At 37.5% G+C, this 27,768-nt stretch overlaps 4 protein-coding genes across 10 annotated transcripts; 1 reads left to right on the top strand and 3 right to left on the bottom strand.

Annotated features, from left to right (window-relative positions):
* Positions 1-253: 253 nt before the first annotated feature.
* LOC124413570 (protein krasavietz) lies at positions 254-3,966 on the bottom strand. The gene is made up of 8 exons (XM_046894259.1): positions 3,810-3,966; positions 2,900-2,971; positions 2,337-2,617; positions 1,930-2,234; positions 1,526-1,769; positions 1,189-1,408; positions 914-1,076; positions 254-750 (listed from the first exon to the last, which is right to left on the bottom strand). Exons 2-7 carry the CDS (start codon positions 2,958-2,960, stop codon positions 925-927), a joined length of 1,263 nt encoding a protein of 420 aa, XP_046750215.1. The 5' UTR covers positions 2,961-2,971; positions 3,810-3,966; the 3' UTR covers positions 254-750; positions 914-924.
* Positions 3,967-5,058: 1,092 nt separating this feature from the next.
* LOC124413564 (transferrin-like) lies at positions 5,059-11,076 on the bottom strand. Its single transcript, XM_046894250.1, has 9 exons — positions 10,838-11,076; positions 8,394-8,627; positions 8,026-8,304; positions 7,618-7,778; positions 7,361-7,515; positions 6,845-7,243; positions 6,268-6,725; positions 5,953-6,080; positions 5,059-5,859 (listed from the first exon to the last, which is right to left on the bottom strand). Exons 1-9 carry the CDS (start codon positions 10,893-10,895, stop codon positions 5,545-5,547), a joined length of 2,187 nt encoding a protein of 728 aa, XP_046750206.1. The 5' UTR covers positions 10,896-11,076; the 3' UTR covers positions 5,059-5,544.
* Positions 11,077-12,509: 1,433 nt separating this feature from the next.
* Positions 12,510-15,974, top strand: LOC124413565 (modular serine protease-like). The gene is made up of 9 exons (XM_046894251.1): positions 12,510-12,583; positions 12,908-13,055; positions 13,217-13,621; positions 13,893-14,012; positions 14,109-14,437; positions 14,506-14,760; positions 14,844-15,269; positions 15,443-15,744; positions 15,842-15,974. Exons 1-9 carry the CDS (start codon positions 12,538-12,540, stop codon positions 15,941-15,943), a joined length of 2,133 nt encoding a protein of 710 aa, XP_046750207.1. The 5' UTR covers positions 12,510-12,537; the 3' UTR covers positions 15,944-15,974.
* A 2,766-nt stretch (positions 15,975-18,740) lies between these two features.
* On the bottom strand, positions 18,741-26,816 carry LOC124413563 (exportin-7). Of its 7 annotated transcripts, none has more exons than XM_046894244.1 (15): positions 26,697-26,816; positions 25,008-25,647; positions 24,778-24,944; positions 24,463-24,687; positions 23,512-24,382; positions 22,935-23,226; positions 22,715-22,859; positions 22,420-22,567; positions 22,149-22,308; positions 21,612-22,014; positions 21,298-21,460; positions 20,016-20,093; positions 19,667-19,860; positions 19,431-19,558; positions 18,741-19,322 (listed from the first exon to the last, which is right to left on the bottom strand). In XM_046894244.1, the coding sequence occupies exons 2-15, from the start codon at positions 25,261-25,263 to the stop codon at positions 19,223-19,225; spliced, it is 3,330 nt and encodes a 1,109-aa protein (XP_046750200.1). In that variant the 5' UTR covers positions 25,264-25,647; positions 26,697-26,816; the 3' UTR covers positions 18,741-19,222. The 7 variants fall into 7 exon arrangements, with proteins under 7 accessions (XP_046750200.1, XP_046750199.1, XP_046750203.1 ...); XM_046894243.1 differs by having other exon boundaries at positions 25,008-25,248; positions 26,697-26,814; XM_046894247.1 differs by having other exon boundaries at positions 22,935-23,220; positions 25,008-25,248; positions 26,697-26,814.
* Between the last annotated feature and the right edge of the window lie 952 nt (positions 26,817-27,768).

The raw sequence follows: 27,768 nt of genomic DNA, 5'->3' as shown, positions 1-27,768 counted from the left end.
TGAAAAACATAAACGCTGTTATGAATCCTTGGTATATTTGTCATGGTAATGCCATAGCCGTAGAACGATATGAAACACTTATGCTATTTAAATTTGAAATAATTATTGCAAATGAATATTGTACGAGAATCATTATAGTACTGTTACAAGTAAAATTTGAATTAATAAAAGAAGCGAAATTCAAGAACCCAATCGCTTCCGCCATTTTCATTTTTTTTTCGTCCTTGCAATCAGGAATTGACCAAAACTCCTGTTATAAAACATCACCTGACAATATATTTTTCTCCAAACTAAGTAATACAATTATTTTTATTGTACAAAGTAAGACGGGGTTCCGAAAATTGTACGCACACAAAGATAATGTAATTTTTTTTAAATACTTTTTTTGCGTTTTTTTTTCTTTCTTTTTTTTGTTATTCTGTATATATTTTGTAGCGGAGATATAAAAATGTAACACAAAATATTTCCTCTTAAAGTAATACAATTCAGAAACATTGCAAATTTACAATAGTTCCCCAGGCTAAATTTACCTATTAGTTTATTTTAAGTTCATTCATTTAATTTTGTTTTCTTTTCTAGTATCAACAGTTTATTCCTTTGTTTAGACGCACTGCTGCGGTGATTTTTTCCGCCGATTTTATGTAAAAAAAAAAAAATTCCCGTCACCGATTAGTTCATCTTCACCGAAGTGTTTCAAGTGTTGAACAGAATACTGATGTGCTGTGTTCTTGCAATGATGTTTCAATTTATCTAAAAAAAAATATCAACAAGAATTCATCAAAAATGTCGTGAGAATATTCAGCCATAACTAAGATTCTGGCAGCAGATGAAAAAAAAATTGTTCAATATATTGACTAATGAAATATCAAGTTTGTCGTTTTTAATTGTGTGATTGAGTTTTTAGTGAAAATACCTTCAATCACTTTAATCTTCCTCTTCTCCAGATTCTGACTCTTCTTCGGCACTTTGCAGCCACTCAATGAATTTTTTCATTTGGTCCAAAAACAGCATCTTTCCTTTTACTGAGTGCCCCTCCTTGAACCACTTCAAGATCACTTCTTCCGACACTACATCCGCTGCGAACAAAAAGTACAAAGTGAAATCGATAAGCCGTTAAACAAGAGTTTTAGAATTTAATGAATTGGCTTCATACAACTTTTAATTTGCCTTAGTGCTATGGAAACTTACTTTTGTAGAAAAGCAAGACGATCTTTTGGAAGACTTTCATAAAGTTCATGTTCTCGTAGCAAAACTCTTGAACCTTTAGTAGCAAAGCTAGTTCAGATCTGGCAGTGGATGTGAATGCACCGAATAGCGGTGTATAGGTCTTCAAATGTTTCAGCGCTTGTTCGGCAACAAGTTCTTCTTTCTTATTCCATTCGGCTTGACCCATTACTACTCCCCAAATCTGTGAACATTATCAAGTATTTCAGATTGATAAAGTTCCGATCACGTGGTATATAATATTATTGCGCGTTTTTTTAAACACCAAGTTTAAAATGGATAATTTTAGAAGTTTGCATACCAATCCGATGACTTCATGTTCAGGGATGCAACTCTTTACTGCCATGTCTTTGAGGTCAATTACAATGTCCTTGATTGGTCGATTGTCAGCCAAATCGTCAAGTAAAAGTTGCTGTAAATCACGCTTTGCTTCTTGGCTGGCCTGGGCCTTGTGTAACTTGACAATATCAGCCAAACCTGCGGCTTCAAAAGCTGATCTAAAGTGTTCTTCTGTCCTTTTATTTGGTGGAACAAATTCCATCAACCTAAAAAGATGACCATGTTATAGAGAAATGTGAAACTTTTTCATAAAGATCAAGATTTGAAACTCCCTGTTGAAAAATATATCTCGGGATTTATGACTACCTAGTTTGTCAGTTTTCTATCGAAATTTTGTGAATAAGCATATATGCATAATTGATTCACCTTCCTTCAATGCCTCCACGTTTAAGGGCAGTCATCAAGCTAGGCAATCCCTTTTCCTGTTTCCAAGTAACACAAACTTCCATCAAAAAGTCGAGAGCCAAGTTGTCTTTGACAAGATGTTCGTTGATTAAAACAGAAAGTACAGTTGGTGGACAGGCACCATTCGAGATCCAGAGTGCAGTCATTCGGGCTAGTTTCACCCTTTCTTTTGCTGAAAATCCTTTCATGAAAACCAACACCTTCTTCATCTCTTCTTCGAACATTTTTTCCAAATATTTGTAGCGTCGGGTCAATTTGATGAAAACCTGTACGAGAAGTGAAAATAGTTACAGGGTCAAATATCAATCCGTTTCGGAAAACACAACCATTTTATAACTCAACTTTAAATAAATAAAAATAATGAGAACCTGTTCGAAGTTTTTCATGCTCTCCATATCTTCGGGTTGTTCAAATACGCAAGCGGTGGTTTTAACCGGCTTGTCCCCATCTTGCGCAATGGAGCCCCCTGGTACCAAGAGACCACCAGCAATTAGAATGTCGAAAAGAGCCTCTCCGTACCGGCGGTAATCCAGCTTTGAACCAGCCACATCCAAATATTTGGAAATGGCCTCTAAGTCATTATCAGCCTTTTCCAATCCAAGAAGGATCGCATCTCGAAACCCGGTCGGGTCGTACTTCTCTCTTTCATCTGAGTACAAAAAAGTTGATATTGATATTGAATTAACATATAGCTTTACGTAAATGCCTATTGTGATTTTTTTTTTTCAACACATTATATTTCTCCAAAAACAATTCACCAAGAATCGCTTTCAACATTTAACAACATACCAGGTTCTAAAGTTTCAAATATATTTATATTATTTACTTTTTAAATTCTTGATTTATTTTTGTTACGCCAAGTTTACAATAAGCTTATGTAAGTAGACTTTTGAGTGTTTATTCAACAGTGTTATTGATGATAGTTTTATACCTCTTTTTCTGGTCTTTATGCGTTGACCTGACAGCACTGGCTTTTCTATTTTCTGACTCATACAATTCCCTTCTGTAATAAAAATAAAAAAAATTCAAAGTACTGTGGATACATATTGGCATTTGGCTTACTTGTCATGAGTTTATGATCATCAACAAAATGAAAATGACGGTTGAATCATAGGAGATAAAAAGTTACGAGTAAAAATGAAAAATTCAATCTTCAATTCTGGCTAAAACTGTTATACAGAAAGATAATAAAAAATTAGACACTAGGATATTGGGTTGCATTCCAAACTGCAACGACACAATTTGCAATTGAAAAGAGTTTAGAGAATCAATCTTAATCATCGTTATCATGATCATCATCATTATAGGAAACCACAATACAATTGTGATAGAAAAAATTACATGTATGTGAAATTAACAGTTAGAATTATGAATGTAAATGAATAGGTGACGACGAAGAACCTTGAAGTGTTGGGTACACTTCATTGGATAAAAATAGAGGATAAAATTCCCGAGTGAAAAGAGAGTTTGACAAGAGTGAACCAAACAAAGGAGTGCAACAAAATGAGGAAAAGTTGCATTTGCGAATTAACCTTGGTATGACCAGGCGTAAATAACGAAGGTCCGTTGGTGAAGTATAGGAGGGAGGGCGAGGGATATATTGGTATAAAAATTGGCCGATAATGGTGTCGAAAGAGGCGAGTTTACGTATGTTATGACTGCGTGTGCCCCGAAATGCGATAATAATCGTTCCTCCACGTTTGGGCCGCCTTTTCTTCCGAGGTTAAGGCGCGTCATCGAAATCCTCGGCATCCTCGCCGTCCCGCCTTTTAGGCTTGGCGAAAATATCCGAGGGAAATTAAAGCGAGTAATTATCGAGTTTCGATTATGGTTTGACTTACTTTAATGCACGTAAAAACTTCGAACAGCTCCTTTCCAGGCTTGTGAGGTGTTTCAAGGAGGACTGCGTAAGTTGGGGTCAGCGAAATGGGAACAGGGTGTCCAATAACAGGCAACGTGTGGTGTAACCGGAAATCAAAATAACAAATATATTATCGCTAAAAACGGGCTCGGTTGCTGCATTGCATTTTTCTCGTTACATTAAATGAAGAAATATATTAATAAAATAAATTTATACTATCGGTATTGATATTTTGTGTAAAAACAGCCGGGTTCAATGTAAAAAAAAAGTCATCGTCAAATGCTCTTCTCATGGCAGCCAATCATCGCCAGATAGCGCAACTAACAGCTCACAACAATCGCAGACGCTACAAACTGTTTCCGACCGTCAAGTTCTGCGCATAGCGCGCGCTAAATTCTTCAATTCAAACTGTGAGCTCGGGATCCCGGCGGAAACTTTGACCTTCTTATTAGTTACTTCTTTTATTACACCTAGTTAGTTGGAAAACCTTTCTGCATATAGAGTAGGGTGTTTTTTTTTACTTTTTTTTTCTTTAAGATGCTACTCGAAAACTTTTTGACAAATACGGAAAAATTTTTTTTTCGCTAATCCTGGAGGAAGTAGCAAAATGTTTGGAGGCTGCTACCAAATATTGAAATATTTTTTATTTATTTTTGTGTGCACACCTTACGGACTTGTATACCTATATATTAGTTTGTTTTTTTCGTATCGTGGTCCGATTAAGAATTGTTTATAAAAATCAGTACTGAAAACGAGATATGGACATTAAGGCGATGTAATACTCCTCTTTCGCTAACAAAAATTGTTATCCTAAATTTTTCCGAGACAATTGATCTTTCGGATAAAAGACGAGAACAGCCAACTTGGGAATTGTTAGACGCAGTTTGCTGTTGATTGGTGAAAGATTAATTGCACCGCGATACAAAAAAAAAAAAAAAAAAAAATAAGCTAATACTGTTTTAAGTCCGCAAGGTGTGAACATAAAAATAGATAAAAAATATTTCAGTAATTGGTAGCAGCTTCTAAATATTTTCACCTATTGCCACGTGAAAAATAAAAGTTAATAATTAACTACCCTAACATAGAGGGACAGTTCTCTAGTCATAACTACAACTGTGACCATCCGAATTTAGAACAAACTCCCCCCAAACTGATGCTTAAACGTTTTTTTATTTTACTCCCTTTTTCGCCCTCGTTGAAGCTTGGATATAAATAAAATCAGCAGTGGTTTTTCTCGCTTCATTATCAGCGTGCGGTTTATTATGATTGAACGCTACACAGCTATAACGTATTTCTCGGTATTTTTCAACGTAGTATTGTTTGCACTATAGGCGTTCACTTACATTTCATTTTGTGGTGCCGTGTGAGTATGTAAAACGAGTGATCTCAGCTTTGACGTATTTATTGTTCATTTTGATTGAGACGGTGAAAATTTTCCGCGAGCTTAACTGTTGAACACATGAATTAAGAGTGATAAACAAAAGTTAGATTATTCAAACAGACCTCATAAGTCATTGTTATTTTATAGTTACCAGCTTTTTATTATTTTATTCTTAGAAAATGTAATTCTAAACTTAAGTATTATATAGAAATTACACAATACTATGTAGCAAACGGAACACATAATGATAATATAATAATAGGTATTATTGATCTCACCTATTATACTTACAAGTTTATAATAATACATAAATAATTAAACTCTGTTAATCTTTTTACAAATAATGAGCCAAGAATAATAGCAGAATCGTGCTGAAGCTGGCTAGTACAGTCATGCTTCCGGAGGTAATACAGCTCTCGTAATGAGCGAAAAGCTCTTTGTACGCCAGGGCTGCTTTGCGCGTTGAGTTCGTGGTTTCGAGGCCAGTTGTTGAATCCTTGAATAGAAGATTCTTTGTACCATTGAACGGACCGTAAACGTCAATCGGTCTCAGTGTTTCTACACGATATCCCAGCCAATCCTCAATTTTCAGCAGCGCCAAAACGGTATTCGTTGTATTTATCGCAGATGCGCTCTTTCGTCCCATCACCTACAACAAATCATGCACACAGTCGGTAACAATTGCGTATGATTTTCAAATAAACGGTTCTATTATTGAAACCGATTGTAATATCATTTTTACCTCACTATCGATGGTAATGGAAAGCGCGCACTGTTCGTCAACCTGAAACCCTGTGTACAAAGCCAAGCTACCGTTTTTGCACAACACTCGGTATTGCGACGCATTTATAACTCCGGCTGTAATGTCATCTGAAAAAAGAAAACAAAAAACGTTGAGACGTTGCTGATCATTCGTCTGACGTTGTGGAAAAATATTGCTTGAAAGATAATTCTATCGAGTATATGGCATGAACAGTACCTATACTGAAAATATTACGACTATCGTTTCAAACCTATAACAGCTAGGTATATTAAATTCACTTGATGACGAACTTACCGCGCAAGTTCAAGTACTCTATAAAAGCTACGTCGCCGGCACCGCTCTTCAGGCATTCAAGAGCCCCTTTGTCGCCGTAATAAATATTGCTAGGGTTTGCTGAACAGGATGCGTTGTTGGCTTCGACCGGGCAAACAGAGCATAGTTTTGACGATGTGGTTCCGGTGGTGCTGTTCTGATGATTTCCATCACCGAATCCCGGTGCACAAGCGCCGGATAGAAGGTTTGTCACTTCTGTTACCACGTCGCAGGAGTTTGATATGACATTGTTCAAACGAGCAGCGTTCACAAAACTGAGCCAAGCGATACCTCCGAACTCCGGAAAGCAAGCCGAGCGGGACTTCAACGTAGCAAAACTTGATACGTTGTAAGTTGTACCTTCCCGAACCACGGCTATCACAACGCTGTTCCTGTCGTCATCCGTCTCGGTGTACATGACCGATGACAAGTTGAAAACCCTGGAGTAAAATGCAGTCTTAAATTTCTGCGTTACAGAATCGGAAGAGCCGTCGAAAAAAAAAAAGAAACGTGCGCAGGTGAAGATCGCTTAATTAATTAATTAGGTGAAATTACTTACTGTCTCGCGAAATGACCATAGTGTGAATCTATCGTGATGATATCAGCGCTGTCGCTTGCTATGCTACGGAGGCATTCAAAAGTAGAATTTTCCGCTTTGCAGGATACGTCTGGTTGGATACCATGAGTAGAAGCTGCTTTTGCTATCCAATTGCATTTGTTTGTTTCCTCGGTGTTTATTGTGCACCAGCGAATGTTACTACCGCAACTTGTTGTTGTTGTTGTAGTTGCAAGTTCTCTTCCGTCCGAAAGGTATGCTGACAGGCTTTTGAGTTCGGGTAAATATTCAACCGCAGTGTCTTTCTGAAGAATTGATTTCAAAGCCGTAGTCCAGTCTTGTACAGATGAATCCGTTGCTAGCCAAACCTTTAGCTTCTCCTGGAGCTCGGCTGCGATCTCGCTGGAAATCAAATCAACAATGCACTTGTTCTCAAATTGTTTTTTCACTCTACTGATTTCAAGATATCAGGAGAACTTCTAATAATGTAGAAAACAATCTAAATCGAAAAATTCTTACTTCCTGGCCAAAATCATCTTCCAAGGCTGCTTCAGCCAGCTGCAAGGATTTGTAGAGTTCAATTGCTCCAGGCTACCGTTCGGGCATAAAAATCGATACGAATTCCAGATCGAAGTATTGGTGTTCACATCAATGTTCGGAACGGGATTGTTGATCTAGAATCCGTGAATAACCTGATGTATCAAAATCCATAAGGAAAGCATGGAATAGTTCCTTAATAATTTGTGTTTTGTGATGACTTCATAATATGTACGTACGCCAAAGTATTGCTGGACATAACTCAAGGCAACGTAAGCCACCTTTCCTTTGCCTCCAACTAAACATTTCAGCGCATCAATATGTCCATGTGCATCGGTATTATTGTATTGACAAGTAGTCGTGTTGTCGCAAGCTGCGCAGAGCTCTGGATATTTTTGTTCTGAACATGTCGAAATAATAAACAAATTCATTAAAATATAGAATGGATAAAATAGGTACTCATTTTAATCGCCTCGATGTAATTTGATTAATTATTTATGAATGAGGAATGAATTATTATTTTGGAACAAGTTCGAACGTCGCGTTTAGTTTTGGAAACAAAATCATAATCAGTACAGTGCAAGTTTGAACCGAGAGTAAAAAGAGCTTGAAAATAGAATATTCGAAATATGAAAAAATATGATTACTCAATGCTACGTCGTGCGATGCCTCTGAAACCCAATTTCCCGGTCTACAAGCTTTTCCAAAGTAATTCCTCAGGTTTACAGCTTCATTCTCAGCAGTTGTTAGGCTTGAGTCGCAGGTCTGATTGTAAATCTTTTTCTCGAACCACTTGAGGATATTGTCGTTCCATAGTTGTGTCTTGCTAAAGCCCGGGTGGCAGAAACCGCCTTGTTTCAGATCATCTAACTTCCCCTCAGTAAAGGTGCTCGGAACAACAGCTACAGCTTTGAACTCGTGGGTTTCTGGAAGTAACGGATATTGAATAATAGCTCATTACTTGATTTGGGGAAAAAAGTAGGTAGACTTGTTTTTTAAAGATAATAATTAATACCATCAACTCTTTCCGGGTGCTTCAACTGGGCAATAACTTGCGAGTCTGATGGATAAAAGTTATAAGCAAGCAAAGCTTCCTCCGCAGTGAACATCCCGAAATCAACCTCTCCGCGGTTTAATTTTATCGCACACTCCGAGCTGTCCACCACTGTATCGCATGATACTTGATTTTCGCCTCTTCCGAGTGAAACACAAGTGACTGGATTGATAGCTGAAGTAGCGCAAAGTTTGTCTGAAAAGATGAATGTGAATATTTCAATAATTAGCCTTGCATAGTGGAAGCAATTATTTCCTATCCGACAGTCGGATATACATACTAATGATAAGAAGGAAATTAAAAGCAAAATTGGCGAAGAGGATATCCTGTATAAATAATAACAGCTTCGATCCTTCAATGCCTCGTTTGACAGCAAGGATTTCGCTGAAAATTAGGGCGTCGTCATGGCAGCTGAGATAAGCATTAGGAATATTATCTTCTTTAATACGTGATAGATACGCATGCTTACATAGCTATATATAGGAGTATCACTACCTATACGTGCTCTACCTTTTACTTATACAACTAATATGCTCCTATGTTAAAATGTCAAAAAATTCTAGTCGAACTTTTTCTACGGGTACGAAATCATCTCTTGTTTGTACTTTTGCTTCTATTAAACTGCAGGGATGTAGTGGAAACAATTAATGTAGCAGCTAGGATTAAAAAATGTTCAAAAGTTATGACTTGAGATGGGAAAGCTTTGATTTTACATTGCAATTCAATTTCGCGTATTTTGCAGTGCGAAAAATAATGTACAGGTCTCATCGATTAAATTGGGCTCCTTATTCAGCGCGTGATTTTGTGATTTGATTAAATACGTGGAGTGATAAGGATTAATTTATGTACCAATTAAATGTCGCTTTTGACGTACGTTGAGTGTTTATTTTTACATTTGATAAAGTAGCTATCCGTCTCAGTTAAATATTTAACTTAGTGAAAAATGTGGGTACCAATTAATGTAGAATTTCAAAGTCGACAATTTAAGTCTGAGAAAAAAATCATGTGACACTATAGATTCGACGGAACTTGGATTATTTGTTCCTAATCGCTATACCATGATTAATTTGATATCTGTGAGCCTAGAAGCGCTCAGACAATTTTATATTTGGGTCAAGTTATAAATTTATCGTGTATGAAATCTGTGTAGGATTATCAGAACTCGATGAATTTTTTCATTGCATCTGCACTTCTTATGCTTTATGCTGCTTCATATTCCAGAACTAGTTGTCTTTTCCCTGTTCAGATTCAACAATACTTTGACAATAAACTCGCCATTGTGCGGATATTGAAATTCACAACTGTACTTGTCGAAAGAATCTGCATTAATTAAACTCTCAATGAATTTCCTTCATGTTTGCAAGGAAATTAAGCCAATTGTATGGATTGAATGATATTCATTTGTAAAATTTGAATTGTCGAATCGTTTGGATAACAGAAATTCCTGTAATCTTTATTCCTCGTGAAAGATATTATATATGGTTCGGGTTTCGTTGAGAGAGCAATTCGTTCACCAATCTCGCATTTGACAAGCTATTGACAAGTGATAAAAAAAGTACCGCATTGCGTTTAAAAAATCAACGATTTTTACTGCCAAGTACGTGTGAAAATCAACACAACCGAAGATACATTAATTATTTAACTAAACAATAGCTGTAACCTTGCACAGTGCACAACGCGTTTTAAGTCTAGACCATGCAAGGTATTTTATTATTGTATACACGACGTTGATGTCATTGCCATTGTGCCATTATTGCAGATTGTTAATATTCTCGCCGCGTCTGAAGTCCCCGTATTGTAACAATGATAATGATACAAGATCTGTGCCTTAATTCAACGAGTTACGCAAGATACAGTCATCATTTATCGATGTAGATTATACTGCCAATGCGATGCTAAAGCTGAAATTGATAAAACGCTAGTCGGTGTAATTGTTAATTAACGCTACACGATGCACCTGTAAATGAGGTATGTAGCTCAAGGTTTTTGATCTTGTATTCGATAATATTCACAAGATCTTTCTTACCAGTATTATGCATACTGAATTTCACCCACTATCCATAATCCCTACAACAACAAATAAAATTAGAGGATCTCGCGTTTAACCCCCTTCATACATTCCATACCTCCTGCATGGAACACAAGACGAATCTGCGTTCTATGACTACAGATACCCGTGTCACTATAGTTGACAGAAATTCCGGATATTTAGTCTTAAGTAAAGCTGTGAAATTCTCACTTCGCGTTCACGTCGGGATTAAGCAGATAAATAAAAGTCTTTAAAGAAATAAAGGCGAAGACGATCAATTGATTCGAATTACACCAACACATGCCACTCACATTATTTGGCCTCATTCTATCTTCTAATTCCGCGTTATACGGTGTATGTAATTTTACTAACTTACATTTTTTTTGGGCTGCGACAGCACCGAGGAACAGAAACACGAGGTACACAGCCCTCATCCTTTGCTCAACTGGGTATCAAAAATGCCGAAAGCCTTTGGGGAGTTCAACGCGATCCGCAACGAAAATCGGGCGTTTTTGCCGCTGACCGGTCGAAAACTAGGTGTGCCGAGGCACCTCTTCCTTTTAGATAAACTAACGATAACGTGGCTCACACTCCCGCGTAACAGGCGCGTGTGTACGTAACGCGCTGTGTGAAACAAGCTTACATGGATATCGATACAGATAAAGCTTAACGTTACGATTCGCGCTCGCGATATACCAGCGTATGAAACGTAGATAGGCGGCCTCTATTTGTCACAAAACCATTCCTAGAAACCTCGGCTTGACGAGCTAGGCGTTCGTCATTCGAAAAACCATGACGCCATACAGACCCTTGAACCACCGTCTAATTTGGATTTTCCATCTTGACCAATCGCCGTAGTTTTGGCACCCACTGATAATTCTATTGACAATATACTCATGGATGTGCATTTTTGACGTTATAATATTTCGTCTGCCGGATCGGTGTTGAAATTTTATTCTATGATCGTTATTATTATCCCATACTCGGTATACGTCGAGACTTTTGACGACTAATTGGTAACAGCTGGATAATCGAGAACACATTTTTCAATTGTATAGAAGAAGATGAGATCATGCACTCAAATTGAAACGGCACGATTATGATTATTCTCAAAACATTTTCTTTGTTGGTGGAATTGTCCTTCGGTTTACACGCGACTGAAAGATCAAAAAATTCCTTGACGGGCATCTAATTTACCTCCTCGTGTAGTATAAATTTAGATGCGGGAACAATTTTCAGTGTTTCCTACATCGCTCGGCATCATTGTTGATAAGCTGTTTGCAAATAGGAGCTATAAATTGTTATCTGTGATTTAGCACCAATGATGATGATAAGGAATCATCTTGATGTTTTCCTATAACGTTCTTTCAACTGCTAGTTGCTCTTCTATAGTCAAAAGAAAAATCTATTTGTAACTCCAATTTCGAGATCGTTAAACTGTCTAATACGTTTGTTTGAAGGAAGATTTGTAGATGACAATGTGTTTTTCTATTCGTCAGAGTAATACAAGAATATAAGCCAATCACGTGCGCCAACATTTTGCTGAATTTTATCTGAGTTCCATATTTATTTTCTGGGTTTTCGGGGGTTATAGATTACAATCGAAGATTAAATTTAGTTCTTTTGTTTTTGTATTTAGAATCTTATTTGAAAAACATTTTTGGAAAACGAAATTGAGAATTCTTTTGCATAATCGTCAAAACGGGCTAATTTTATTCACAATCGAATAAACGTTTCACGTATCGAAGCACACCGATATCACTGGAAAACCTATCGTTTTAATACTTTGCAATAGCACCAACTCCACAAAATGTTTGCATACTTTGCACGGAAATGTGATTTGATAATAAGCGGCATACTTTTGTGTTATATAATGAACAAAAGCACAATTTTCCGCGAGAGCGACGATTATTCTCGCCTGAATATAATGCGGAAGAACGACCAAGTTTCCATTAAATTTTCAACGGATCGCGTGTTGACTACATCCGACATATTATACGTATCAGTACGTTGTAATGTCGGAAATGTATATATAAAGCCAGCAGCAGCCGCAGCTTGGTTTCAAATCGATGAAAAATGTTGCGCGTCTTGCTGGCTATTTCCACCTGCTCTGTATCTTCTGGTAAGATATCATGAATTATTATCAAACAAGGAAACCAACAATTGCAAATTAAACGAAAAGCTAAATCTTTTTTGCGATATATATTATACGCATTGAATATAGATGAGGAAGGTGATCGAAATAAGCTCGGTGCATACTCGGACGGGCATCCAAATGCGACATATTGTATAGGGCATAAGATAATGTTTAGTGCCGTCCGTTTGAAACGATTCTTTGGACAGATGCACGTATAACGTCTCGAGCAACTGTGTCAATATTTAACATTAAGTATCATTGATAAATGGTATCGCCGCAAATTCGTGACGTCATTCATACCCGTTTAAGCTTATAATGCGGCGAAGGAAGTGTCGGAAGGACCTTCGTCATTCGTTTGCGTTGATGGATCCGAAATTCTTCTTGCCCGAGTCTGCGACGGAAGACCCGATTGCCATGACATTTCCGATGAAACTCGGAAACTTTGTCGTCGAGTTGTGTAAGAATTTTACAGATTGATAAATACAAATTTTATGTTAGGAATGCCGTATAATTTAGTGCTCCACCCAAGGAATTTTGCAAAAATGCTAAATTTTACACAAGAAAGAAAAAAATAGCGATAACGAAATATTGCCGTCTATGTCTGAGCATTTACTGTAGATGTCCAATGTCTGCCTTCCGGTGTGCCTACGGAGCATGTATACCTCGGGGATCTCGATGTGACGGGATTGAAAATTGTGCGGACGGTAGCGACGAGACGCGCTGCGACGTAGCGGAAATTTGCACCGATCGTGAGTTTCAATGCGTCGATTTCCCCGAGTGCATTCCACTAAAAGATATTTGCAACGGCTATCCGGATTGTCGGGATGGTAGCGACGAGAACGCCACAACTTGTCTCGGCCATCCGTGCCCGTCGCACACCTATCACTGCTCTTACGGTGGATGCGTTCACCAGGAAGTCATATGCGACGGTACCAAGGACTGCATCGATGCCACTGACGAAGACCCGGCTTCTTGCAGAGCGATGAATTGCCGCGGCTCCGAATGCGAGCAATATAAGTGCAGGTACAGGAATGTCAGTAAACTTCATCGTATCGAAATTCGCACAAGCTTCTAATTAAGCTTTTCAATTGATATACAAGACCGGTTCCGGATACAGATGCTCATATCGGAATTTACCGACACTTAGCCAAGGCACAAACCCTTATTTGACGGTGGTTTAAATTTTAGAAAAAGGTTTGTGTCTTGGCTAAGTGTCGGTAAATGTCGGTATGGTAATCTGTATCCCGAACCTTCATTGTACACCTACTCTCTTCTTAACTTCTTTTACCAACAGCGACCAAGAATTCACCTGCGAAAGTGGTGGGCAGTGCATACCTAACGATAAAGTGTGCGATGGAAGTCACCAGTGCAGGGATGGTTCGGATGAAGATTTCAAACGGTGCAGCACGCACACGTAGGTATCTATCTGCAGTCGAGCTATTGGGGTTTCAATATTGACACCTTCCGACTCCCAACGTCCTTTTGAAACCACAAACATCCGTCTGGTCAGGTGCCCACCAGGGTTCTTCCAGTGTTCTTACGGTGGTTGCATACCGGAGAGCAAGAAATGTAACTTCGAGCAAAACTGTTACGATTGGAGCGACGAAGACGAGAAAATGTGCGGCGTCAGTTTGCCGGAAGGAGCCTGCCGTTTGCCACCCACCAAACCTGGAACCCACTACAGAGTTTCAGGCTGTCCCGATTGTCACCCCGGCGAAGTTGTCGCGGAATTAACGAAGCTCGAATATTTCTGCGACATTGAAGGATCCCTCGAAGGCTCCGACACGATCTTCTGCGAAGATAACGAATGGACACCTTCGATTCCAACGTGTCCCACGGGTTAGCTTCTCTTCATTTGATCACTCCTCCAACCATATTATTGCGGGTAAATATTAGTCGAAATTTTTAAGGTGGTTTGAGTATAACTTGCCCACCTTTGGCTGCGCCTGGTGCAGTTAAAAGGTGCGAAGTGAAATGGGGTCCCCATGAAGGATGGATACCTTGCGATCGTTACGTTCCTGTAGGCACTCACGCTTTCTTGGAATGTCCAATTTACTACGAACCGGAAGCCGGAGCATCTCACGTTACATGTTTGCATGACGGGGCATGGAGTCGAAAGCATCTCAGCTGTAAACCGGAGTGCGGAAATCGAGATCTGTCGGGTAAAATTCCTCAGGCGAACAAATGATCAATCTTCATGGCTCGTCTCAATAACTGCGATGTTTCATTCCCATGATTTTTTCAGTTTTGCCATTGATAGTTAAGGGATGGGAGGCATCTTTGAGCGATCATCTTCCGTGGCATGCTGCATTATTTTCATTTGAGAATGGAAGGCCGAGTTTTTTCTGTGGTGGAACTCTGATCGCTGAACGATTGGTTCTCACGGCTGGGCATTGCGTGTGGCAGAGTGATGCTGATCTCTTGAAAGTCGTCCTCGGTGCTTTCTCGAGCGACTTCGATGCCCAAGGAGAAGATGCGCAGGTCTTCGATGTGGAAAATATCGAATTGCAGTATTCCTATCAGGACCGCGAAGGAAACTACGGCTCAGATCTTGCTATATTGTTACTGAAAAAATCCGTGGTAATTAATTCAAGCGTCAGTCCAGTCTGCATTGATTGGACCGATGCCAATGACGTAGTACAAAGAGATGGTGCTATTGGACTGGTGATCGGTGAGTATACGAGCAAACGAAATCTCTAAAATGTGCGACTTTCTCGAGTTAATCGACGAAGGATGCTCGTTTCAAGGCATAAACAAAAACTCCCCAAAAATGGGAAATCACCTTAGTTATGAAAATAATGGGAGGAAAATGAAAGTGGATCTTAGTCCTTCTTTATACCGCAGGCATGGGGATAACCGAAAACGACACGTTCAGTTCGTCGCTGAGGATAGCGTCCGTGGAGATAGTTTCAGCCGACAAGTGTCGCGAAAAGCAAAAGAGGGATTTCCGGAAGTACATAACGTACACTTCGTTCTGTGCGGGATGGGGAAACGGAACGGGGGTCTGCAACGGGGACAGTGGCGGCGGTTTGTTTCTTCCTAAACCAAATTCTACGCGCTGGGAAATACACGGCGTTGTTTCCATCAGCCCAAGACGTTTAGGGACCAGCTTTTGCGACCCAAATTATTACACCATATTTACAAAGGTGAAAATGTTTTCTTCGCCACGATAGTCCATCAATTTGCTGTGAGATTATGAGAATAATCGCAATTTTTGTTTTATCATTTTTCGATTTTCTTTAGGTTTCGGCCTACGCAACGTGGATTAAAAAATTTATTGACGATACACCTGTAATTGGTCCATCCAATTTAACAGACTTGCCAAATCACGATACGATTGGATAGTATCCTTCTATTTTCGGAAAATCACTTTTGGAGTGCTCATTTTTTCTCACCAAAAACAAGGAATAACGACATCAACAACAGCCAAGATTATGAGATATCTATTTATATATAAATAAGAAATATTTAGTGACGCTATTATTATTATTATTATTATTATTATTTGCCGCGCACGAACAAAATACGGAAAAATATCAGAAACTGTTAATAGACAGGATAGTGGAATCTGTAGGAAAAAAGTGACTAAGAATGAAATCAATCTCAGACAGACTGACCTATAAGATACTACGCGATGTATTTGGGTAAAAAAAATTCTTAAGTGACGTCTTGACAAAGTTATCACAAAATTTTTAAATAATAACAATAATAATGAAATAATGAAGGACATAGATTCACTGTAATTACGCAGCACCAAATAATCCACTTCATAATCGTTTTCCTCAGTCTGCTTGACAAGTAAAAGTTTAAATGGTATATTAATTAACAGCATGATGCATTCGTGAAAATATGAAGAGAATATCGAATTCCCCGGGGCCCTTAATCACTTCACATTTTGTTTTAATCTGGGTAATCTTTACTAAATGCGATGAAAAATGTATTTATTGTGTATTTTATTGCATATTGCAACTAAATTATATTATGTAATATGGGAGAATGATTCTCTACTTATACCTATATCAATCATCGAGAAAAATACGACACATAGCTCTATAGCAGCCAAAAAACTCTTCACGGTATTTGCTTGCTTCCAACATTCAATGATTTCAATCTTGATTATTCATCTAAGTGTGAATTGAAAATTCACAAGAATTTAAATTCTGCTTTACTTTCGAATAAATAGAATCAAAGTATTCTTCTACGATTTTTTTTTTCGTTTTCATAGTGTTTTAGTTTGAATGTATCATTATCATTATGGTTCTGTTTTTACGCATAAAAATATTTCAAAATTAATCGTTGATGTTTCAGACAAATGATATATTTAACTAACACGTGATAATTTATGTATGAAGAAATGAAGAACACGTGTACATGTCCGTCATATTTTTCAAAATATAATAATTTAAAGTTTGGTAAAAGTGTATAAAACTTTTTCTATCGCTGTATTTACGGAAAATATAATCAAATCGCCGCACTAAGAGCCTTATATTTGGGAGCAAAAATGAGGCACAACCAAGTTTAAAATACAAGATGAATAATATCGGATCGTAACACCTAGACGTTTTGAATTTCGTGTATTACACGTACGTAATGAAAGTCAAAAGTAATATTCATATATATATATATATATACATATACACACACATACATATGTATATATAATTATATATATACACGTATGAGTATATTCCTTTATTTCTTTGTGATTTTCTTATTTCTTTGTGAAATTTACCAATTTCTCAAATTGTGCAAGCAACTGAAAATACGAATGAAATACTCCTTTCGAAAAGAAAGTATAATTAGTAGTATCACATATATGTAAGTGTGTATGCAATATTTATACATGTTGGCAGCAGGCTACACCGTGTTCAATTTATTTCATATTATTATTATATATATATATATTTATGGATCTATATATATATATATATATATATATATATTTCATACTTTTGTTGTTTGTTACAATAATATATTCATAATAATATTAATAATAGTAATAATAATAATAATAATAATAACAAGTATGCACTCTTACACGATATTATTTAATGATATCTTCATTTACATCATTCACATAGTTCACAGCTGACTGACTTTGTGTAAATAGTCCGTTGCGTAGTCCAGTTAATATTACATATCAAGACCTGAATGAAAATTTATGTAGCTCCGCCTCCTGATGGTCAAACTCTCATTGTCAGAATTACCCGCCACTGCACACTATCCAGCATTGCCACAAACAGGTTTTAAGGCCGCGGTCCACATTTACACTACACTCTTTGTGGCCAATACAAAACTTTGATGTACCGTATGTATATTATATTGGAATAAAAAGGACGAAAACTAGTAGCACATTCCAATGTACGGAAGCATACCAACTACGCATCAATTAACATCCATATTACTTTAACCGTACCTACGAGTTGACTGCCACGTGGCTCCCTATTCTTGATCGTACTTCAATAGTTTTTTTCTTCATCATTAATATACGATCTGTTCTTTCTTTCATTCCACTCTCTCTGCTTCTGTCTCAGGCTAATTAGACAATCGCTTTAAAGTAATGAAATGCATTGAAAGCGCTTGTTTTGTCGAAGTGCACCAAATTTAAAAACCAAATCTCACATTCATTCCAAAGTCAATATGGACATTCAAATTTTTCATCCAAAATATTTTGTAGCATTTATTTGTTATTCTCTTTGTGATCAAACTTGCTATTTTTTTTTTTACGAATAATTTTGCATTTTATCTCAAAAACACTTCTAGGAGAAGTTATGATTCATTTGATTAATAATCATTTAAGTTAGCGCCAATTTTACTAAAATAAAATTCCCTGACTTTTCACAAATAACCAAATTCCATAACTATTCTCGGTCTATCGCCACCCTGTCACATAGTTACGGGTGGTAACACAGTGCTAATATAAACGATGTTTACACGCAATGCTGAATGTACATAGGCACTATAGGCAAAGTTAAAAAAAAAGACACAGAATATTACACAAGTTTTAAATACGTCAATTCACATTTACATAATTTAAATCACTGTCTCCCCACATTCATATATCTTTGTGTTTCAAATGATTTGATCAATTTTCTGTAATACAGAAGCATACAAATAACACATTCAATCTGACAGAAGGTATAATAAAAAAAATACGTACAAAGAGCAGTAGTTAGATACTGTTTCAACATGTTCTGTTGAACCATGAGATATGGATGTGTAAAAAAAAATCCCGTCACACGCAGAATTTCAACTCGAAAATAGCATTAGAAGAATAGGGTGGAAACAATTACAACGGATTACTTAAAATTAAAATTTACTAGATATATGTGTATGTATCTGTCTACAGTATTGTTATCATCCCACCACTGAGCTTGATAAAACGGCACGCTACATTCAGTGACCGGAAATTAAAAATTCAGACATTAATTTAAATAGGAAGCCAACTCGCAGAGAGCCACTGTAACATCGCAGTATTAATACACCATTACTATACTTATCATGTACATATATCTAAAACGAAATTACCATCACAATTCATAGTTACACTCGCACACACGCACAGTCAAGCATTTGGCGGGTAAAAATTTTGTCACAACGGTCATAACCTAGGTGACCGAGCCACTACGAAGTCATCATATCACTGACTGAGTTTGCAGACATGTTGGGACCCTTGAGAAAGTCGTTTATATCTCTCCTGAACATCGATAGATTCTGTGTAAACCTGAGAAACAAAAAGGTCACAAAAGCGTTATGTAAACAAGAAGAGTTGGATCCATACTAGAGTACTTTTTCTGTAAATACATCAAATACTGAGAACCCAAAGATTCACCTGTCTCTGTTTTTGGTCAGTAGATTCCTCTCGATACCATCCATTAGGTTTTCGAACCACTGCGCCATGGCACCTTGTTTGTCGACCGGTTGACTCCTGATTATGTTCTCTCGCAATTGGTTGAAGTACTGAAAACGATGTATACGATTTTTACCTTATTCTATGATATAAAGACGATAGGGTATCATTAGAGGAGCAAATGGTAGTTTACAAATGTTATAGAAAGGTATTTTTACCTCTTCGTTCAAGAGTATTAAACCCAAGAGAGGTCTGGACATACTCCATTGGTTTCTACAATCTTCAAACATTATCACGTTCAATACTGTGCTCAGTATTTGCTGAAGAATTCCGGGGTGCTGTTTCAAAACTTGTAAAAACAATTCGCCCCCACCTGGTACCGAGGCATTTTTTTTTCCAGGGTAAACACCTGCTATAATAAAAAAGAAAGACAACTATTCATGGAAAGTTCAACTGGAAGAAGCTAGTGATTGGCAAAAAAAAAGCGAATTTGTATTCATTCACTTGGACAATAAATTCATAATGGAGTGTCAAGTTGCACTTTGCTTCACATAAGTTTCTGCTTACCTTTTTGATATAGCTGTTTGAACAAGTATGTCACAATGTGATCTAGCGTTGCACAGCAACCAGTGCAAACCATAGTGTCTGTAACACAAGCAAATCTCTTCTATCAGACAAGTGTGATGAACAGATAAATAGTTCAGCAGCATATACATCAAAAGGAACAATTGATACTTTCATAAAATAAATGAAAACAATGATCACAAAGCATATAAGCACCTACCTTTGACAATTTTGTCACAACTAAAACCCAATTAATGAAAATACTTGTTATTCATGTAGATACAAGACGAAAAGAGTATAATTAGAATCCTTCGTGATCCATAGCATTCGCGTGTGAATATTTATTGATGAATTTATAAATCCATGAAAAAATTTGCGCCAATTAAGGTAGGCCCTTTAATTTTGCATACAATCATTGTCATCGTTTGCTTTGAAACCCTGAATTTCCAACTACAAAGGCGAAATCCATGATTTAAATTATTTTTTCTATTGAGTAGATGGCAAGGCAAACTTTCAACAAGTCAACTTGGATACAAGTATTCCATGCTCTTTTCGTTAGTAAGTTAGTGGTAGAGGCTACTAAAATAAAAAAAAAGAAAGAAAGAAAGAAAAAATAACAAAATTGGAGAAAACATGTAAATTAAAAACATTAATGAAATTTCAGCTGTGCGGCTGACTACATGTGCTAGACCCAGTATTCTTTCGCAATATATACGATAATTTTCTTCAACTCATTCAGTATACTGATAATATATGATTAATATTAATGTGATAGAAATAATACTTTAAAAGAAATAATATGTGGCATTTCTAAGCGTTAGATTTTAATAATGGTTCTCGAAGCAGCAGTGTTCATAAATTTCTTGTTGAAATAAAAAGGGTCTAGTTTCTACACACTCCAATCCTCTCTCAGTGCCCACGATTTTAAAATAATTAATTTCATTCGTTTTACTCGATTATGGAGCAGTGACTTTGAACATACGTTTAAAATTAATGTTTCCTGTTTGTTCAAAATCTTGTTGCTTGTTGCCAACGATTATAATACCCAGATGCAGGTCCACATTCCAAGCAACGATGCAAAAGCACATGGCATACGCTTTAGACAAACGATTTTTCCAATACTTAGTATCTAGTTTATACTCTTAACGAAAAGCTCTTGGATAAATGAAAGATTTATTAACTGGGACTGGAATCCTGTCTACAATAGACTCTCATTGATAGCACTATGAGTTCACGGCATCGAGGATTTAGAGGGTAGTAATAAGGTATGATCAGCCGCACAGACCTGTGTAGGAGTCTTTTAGCGCACCTAGTGCCGTAAGGCCTTCGCTGATCGACGATAAGATGTAGAGGAATACCCTGGGCTCCAGTGTTGATAAAAATGCCATATGATCCTGTGCTAGGCACTCGAGGAGCACATAGTATGTAGCTGATAGTTTGGGGTAGTCCTGGAATGAAAAGTCGTAGGTGTGAAATGTAATTATTAAAATAGCGTTAGTCTTGGCATTGAATTTCATAACAGAGAATCTTCAACAACTTGGCTTTAAATCACTGAACATTTTCAGTCATGGAAACAAGATTATTTCATAAAATACTCACCAACAAATCGCTTTGCGGTATGCTAAGTAATAGTTTGACGAATGTATTGAGCGCATTGTCGAGGGCTTCGTCGCCGTATAATCTAAACACTCCAAAGTTAACGTAACTTCCACACAAAGCTGCTTTCAGCATACTGAAGCAAATACTTATTCCTTTGAGCTTTAATGGGTAAATCTGATCTTTTGGTACTTCGACATTCAATATGTGGTTACCGTAACTGCATATGACTTTGCTAGCTTCACGGAAAAGCAATATACCATTCGGGGACGATACATCAAACTGTAGTCGCTGGGTTCTGTTTTGTACTAACTCAGCGAACAACTTCAGGACTGGTGTGGTCACTTGAGGTTCGTGATGCCATAACTCTACTGCATGTAGTAATATTGGTGTGTAATTCGGATAACTGAATTTTTGTTGAGAAGAATATCAAGTTTTGTTTCTGTTAGGCGTTAGATTGTAAGAAGATTGAACACAAACTAAACAAATATGTTCAATTATATCGATTCAATGATGGAGCAGAAAAGCCAAAAAGGATACATCCAGTCAAATAACATCATATATGAAGGTTTTGTGTTGAAGGCATATGCAAGCCCCCGAAGATCTCTGGCAAGGCCAATTAATGCTTTTTTGGCTTCCTCAGCTGCAAATAATGGAGTGTCTGCAGCGCCCATGAGTTGACCAAGGCTCTCAAGTGCAGCTGTAATAGTTTTTTTTTTTTACAGTAATTTTCAGATTGGAAGTGAAACTCTGTTGAAATATAGACTGAACTGAACAGCTCAATAGAGACGTTTTTCTATCATTCTGATACCTGTGAGCGGTAGCATGAAAGTATGAAACCTTTCTTCATCCTCTCCCAGGTCGACCATAAGTAATCTACCAAGGGAAGTGTAAAACATTGATCTACATCGCATTTCAGTTACAGCGACACTGTTTCCTAAAAATGGAAAATGTTCACTCTGCAAAAGTAAGAAGAGAAAATAGATTAATGGAAAAGATGACCAAATAATTCAGAGGGTGTTTGTTGTTCATGCGCCACATGTTCTACCGTGGCTTTTACCTAGTACGAACAACAGGCTCATTGGTATGACAAACTTTATTCTTACCGTGTGATTGTTCAACATGAATTGAACCTCTTCTAGTTTAACCAGTTTTCTTACACAACTGTATCCTACCGAGAGGTCGTTGAGAAGTTGTAAAGTCTTAGAAATAATTTGTTCACTTCGTCCCCAGTACTTTAAATTTGTTATTCTGTAACGAATCATAGAAAGATAAGCATTGTGTTCTGTTGGAAAATTGAAAAAGCACCAAGTGATAACTACTTACATTTTTCTAATGAATACACTAAGAACCATGGCCTCGTCGCTAAGCCCCAAAACATCTGACAGTCTTCTATAAACTTTGGAATTTTTCTGTACTTGATCACCTACATATATTTTTCTAAACTGTTCAAAGAAACTGAGCATAGCTAGCTCTAGTTTTTCGCAGCCACCCTGCGCCAGTCTAGAATCGGTCAAGTTCATGAGCTGAAGAACTCTGCATACCAGTTCTCCATCCATTGCATCATGTTCATCGTTACTATGAAATGACACCCGTCCTCCAATAGCACTACCTATACCATTTTTATGAGTTTATGTACTAGCACGTTTCATAAACCAATGATACTGCAGGAATATGTATATCAAGAGACCAATTTGTATATGATGAGATGCTGAATTTCTCGATTTAAAACATGACTTTACTAATAACACAGATATTCATTAACAAAGTTCGGCCTTGTCACAAACTTTCAAGTTGAAATATAATTATTATTATTAATTGCACTCAACAGCAAGTTAAAGCTAAGATGAGGTAAATACTTATGATAATTCTTTAATTAATAGCTGACTGATGTAAATCTTACCGATAATATAGACAAGCCACGTGAGCTGTCCCTCTTGTATCGTTATATCAATCTGCTGAGTAGGCGAAGCAGTTTGAGCCATGAGTTCTTGATAGGTTCTTGCTGCTTGATCGAACAACTGGACCAAAAGGGTGCAGGTCTTTTGGTATTCACATCTTCCGATTACAGACAATTGCTCGAGCTGCTGCTGCACCATTCCTAAGTCATCGAGTGGATCCTCCAATCCTTCTCTTACTACTACAGCTACAGATTCTAATCTCGAGGTGATGTAAGCGTTTGAGACTTCCGGGGTATAGGTTTCTAGCAAGTGAGGTTCCGTCGCTTTGACATAAGGTACCGAAGCTACCATTCTTTGCCAAAGACTCAAAAGATAGTGAACACTGTTAGGTGCGAATTGCCACATTTGCAGGCTTTGTACGGTGAACTTGGCTATCAGTTGTATAGCTTCTGGGTAGTTCTCTACCATTACCAATTCTCCAAGTTGATAGTTGCTTTTCAAACGGGCTAGTAATCTACAGAATTCGTGATAGTTTTCTGGGTCACTCAAACCCTGTGGATTTTGCAAAATATGCTTCACTCCATTTACCAGATGCGTCAAGAACTTGGCTCTCTCAGTGTTTGAGAACAGACTCCTTCTCACTGAGGCTATTTGTACCAGGCATGAGAGTGCCAGTGAAGATAAAGTGTTCGGCAGACTGTGGTAAAGATCGAAAAATAATTTTAATGTCGTGAAATCTAAAAATGCTGGTCTCCAACTGGTCGGTATTTGAACAGTGCAGAGATCATCGGAACTTTCGTCAGTCGATGTTCCAATAAAATCGAACGTCAAGCAATTCTGCGCAAGCCTTAGAAGTTGTGTCATCAAACCATGCTGTGATAGGAAAAATATTCAATATTAGAAAGAAACTGAATATAGAAACGACATCAATGCTGAATTCGATTTTCATGTACCTGTGCTTCATCGTTGAAATTCAAACTTTTACAATTTTCACGTGCAGTGCTCAGTAACGAGCAGGAGAGTCTGAAGATTTCAAACAGCTGAGAATCTCTAAAGCTGCTGGCTATTTTTCGATGTTTTGTAAATGACCGATTCGCATCTACTTCAGATATTTGATTCATTTCACACGTCAACTGCGAGAGCAGCTGCACTCCTATCATACAATGCTCTACTGATCCCTACATGATAGAACATTCAAAAAGTTCACTTAGTCTAAAGAAATGAGCGAGTAGTTCAAGTCCAACGTAAAAATTACGGATAGAACAAACCTGGAGAAATTTTGTAATATCGCTAACAACATTCCTAAATACATATTCATCTTTATCGGAGTCAAACCATCCGAGCTTTGATATCCTGGCAAATAGGGTGACCAGAGCTTGTATAACAAAATTAGGTAGCTTGGGTTGCGTCGCCAAGTAGTTGAGAACATAATTTCCTGAAAGAAAGCTCCGTTATTTTGTCGCAAACGTTGTTTCAAATGATTTATCGCGCTACTCACGTATGTCCAGTCTCTGCTGCAAACTGAGCCCCTGTGCCGGCCGCGATACCAATTTAGCGAGAGTCGTAGCAGCCAGTAATTGAGCATAGGCTGAATCCCCGCGATCTAGGAGCAGCTGACACTTAGTCAAGGTATCTGGGGCGTTTTGAAAACCGACCAAAGCCTTTTCTGCCTCTGCACGATGTCCCGAGTCGTGGGACTCGTACAGCTGTTTGCACAGCAACTCCAGCTGCCGTACTTCCTGTACGTGATTCATTCTTATGATGATCTTAAGCAATCTTGGATCGTTCGTTAATTTGATAAATTATCATATTTTCACTCGCTGCCGGTTGGTTGTATTTATAAATGACGTTTATTAAATCATCATCTTCAGTTATTTTACATCGTTATTTAGTTTACATTAGCAGTCCTTGCAGAGGGGTGGGTAGGGGTAAGCATCACCAATTTAAGATCCCCAACTTTTGTTTATTGTCTACATCAACAGTCATTAATCGATATTTGAAATGTATGTAGTTTATCAACGTATCTAGTATTCAAACTCTCAGGTTTCGGTTTTTAAAAGTTCACTAATGTTTTTAGACTTTGTGCAATCAAGGCATGGAGACTGTGCGGTCACAAGCTCATTTCCATTTTACGTATTCTGGAGAATGCCTATTATTGAACACACAATTCAGTACAAAAATGTTAAAGAGGAATTTTCCAATTACTAATGTAGTACGTATTGACGCATGCCTAATAGAAATTATAATAAACATACAGGTTAAATTATTCTCGCTAAAAAGTGAAAATATTAACAGTTTTTACATGGTAAATTGCGAAACTTGTCAAAAATGTACCATATTCGTGTTATGATTTTCCGAAAATATTTCAAGTTAAATTTACTTTAATTGTTATAACTAGTTTGTTACGATATAGGTACTATGCAGGTTCAAACGAACAATGTAAATTCAGCTAGAACAGTAATTATCAACCGACATTTCATGACAAAAAAAAGCCGCTAAACAAACGGTGAAAAACAACTTGGAACTATTGAAAGTCGATAAAATTTGGTAGCGATTGTGCTGTAACACCGAATTCTGTCCCTTCTAGACAAAGGTTGGTGAAAATTTCCGATTCTTCGTAGACGGTATTTCTAGGTTATGACTGTTTTACGTTCAAGAGTCGTAGTAGATAATATTTTGAAACAAAAGAAAACAAACATTGCATAGCCGCCGTTTAAGTGCAGACGAGCGTTTGGTGATTAGCTAGTGTGTAATAAAAGGTGATTACAGACTGAAGAGCGCAAGGATCAGTGAAAAGGATTATGCCACCTTTCGGTAGTGAAAGATTCTATCGATTAAACATCGTTTGACTGTTTAAAAGAGGAATTTTAACGCTGTTAATTTCCCAGCGATACTGTATCTCACGCTACGCGTTGTCACCGACAGACTTTAACGCTCTGCTATACAATGTTTTGATTGACACTGCACTGGGTTGGGGCTCGACTTGCGTCCGGCTAAACCAGTCGACAGAGTTTCATCAATTACGCACAATTTACGGTATAAAAAACATTTCGATCACGGTCCGCGGTCGGTTCTCTCTTACCAACGATTAACAACTCGCCGCCTGACGCGTATATTTATCGCAACGGTTTGTCAGCTTTGCGCAAAGTAGCGCCAGCCAGTTTATATATTTTGATTGAGAACTCACCTGTTCATCCGCCATTTTTCCAGCTTTGCATTTCTATTACTGAAAGGCTCGATCACATGCGACGATAAACCAGAAGGATGGGGGATGCCGCGATGCGAGCGTCCGAGCGTTATATTCTTCAGTCAACGCACGAGAGCAGCTTCGCTAGCCCGCTCTTCTCTCCCCCTCGGATGCCTTCTCTGGAACAAACTGGCAGCGACATCTTTGCACGGTAAGCCGCCACAAGGGTAGATTCATGCTTTTTCAAATTCTTCTTCCGTGTAGAAGAATGTCGTGCACAAATTTACGGGCATTCAAAGTCCTTCAGTATATAGTTCAGGGTGTGTTTTAAATTTCTTTATTTCGGGAAACATTTCTCCCGTAGTTTTCAATCAGAAATGTAGAATGGCTAATCAATGGTTCGTTTGAATTTCATTCGAAAATAACGGTTGCATCGTAAATTTTCGATTTTTTTCTGTCCATGTCCAAACAACGAACAACGATTAAGCATTTCTTTTTACAGCTCTACTTACTCGAAATGCGTTTGACTCATACCTATCTCGAAAAATGAAAAAAATTATAATAAATACAAAAAGGAAGAATGATTAAGCGTTTTTGAAGTGATTTGGTAAAGCTTTGTGCCAGTTGGTACTTGACTGAGAATCAGTGTTCATGTATTCCCTTCTATTTTATTTATAATTTAATTACACGTTTATGATGTCTTTGGTTTATAACGTGATTCGAATTCCGCAAAATTTCGCTCTACGTACAAGATTAATGTTTTCTCACGGTTTGGCTTATGAATGGCTTATTCAGATCCTTCAATTTCAGCGAGATTGAATTGAAGCAGCCAAATCTATAAAACGGACTGAAGAATGTTCTCACGTTTATAAATATATTGCATGATATTTTGATGCGATGCGATATAAAAATTTGCAATTCATAGATAACAGTGAGAACCCACAACGCAGCTTCCTTCATTCTAGAGTTATTTGAAGTAAAAAGTTTACTTACAAAATACTACATAGGTAGAGCGAAATGCTATTTTTTTCTCTTTGGTAAAAATAACGATGATATGTAGTAAAAACTCTAT

The sequence above is a fragment of the Diprion similis genome, chromosome 12 (assembly GCF_021155765.1).
Source record: "Diprion similis isolate iyDipSimi1 chromosome 12, iyDipSimi1.1, whole genome shotgun sequence".
Taxonomy (NCBI): Eukaryota; Metazoa; Arthropoda; class Insecta; order Hymenoptera; family Diprionidae; genus Diprion; species Diprion similis.
This window is presented reverse-complemented; position numbering and strand designations above follow the sequence as displayed.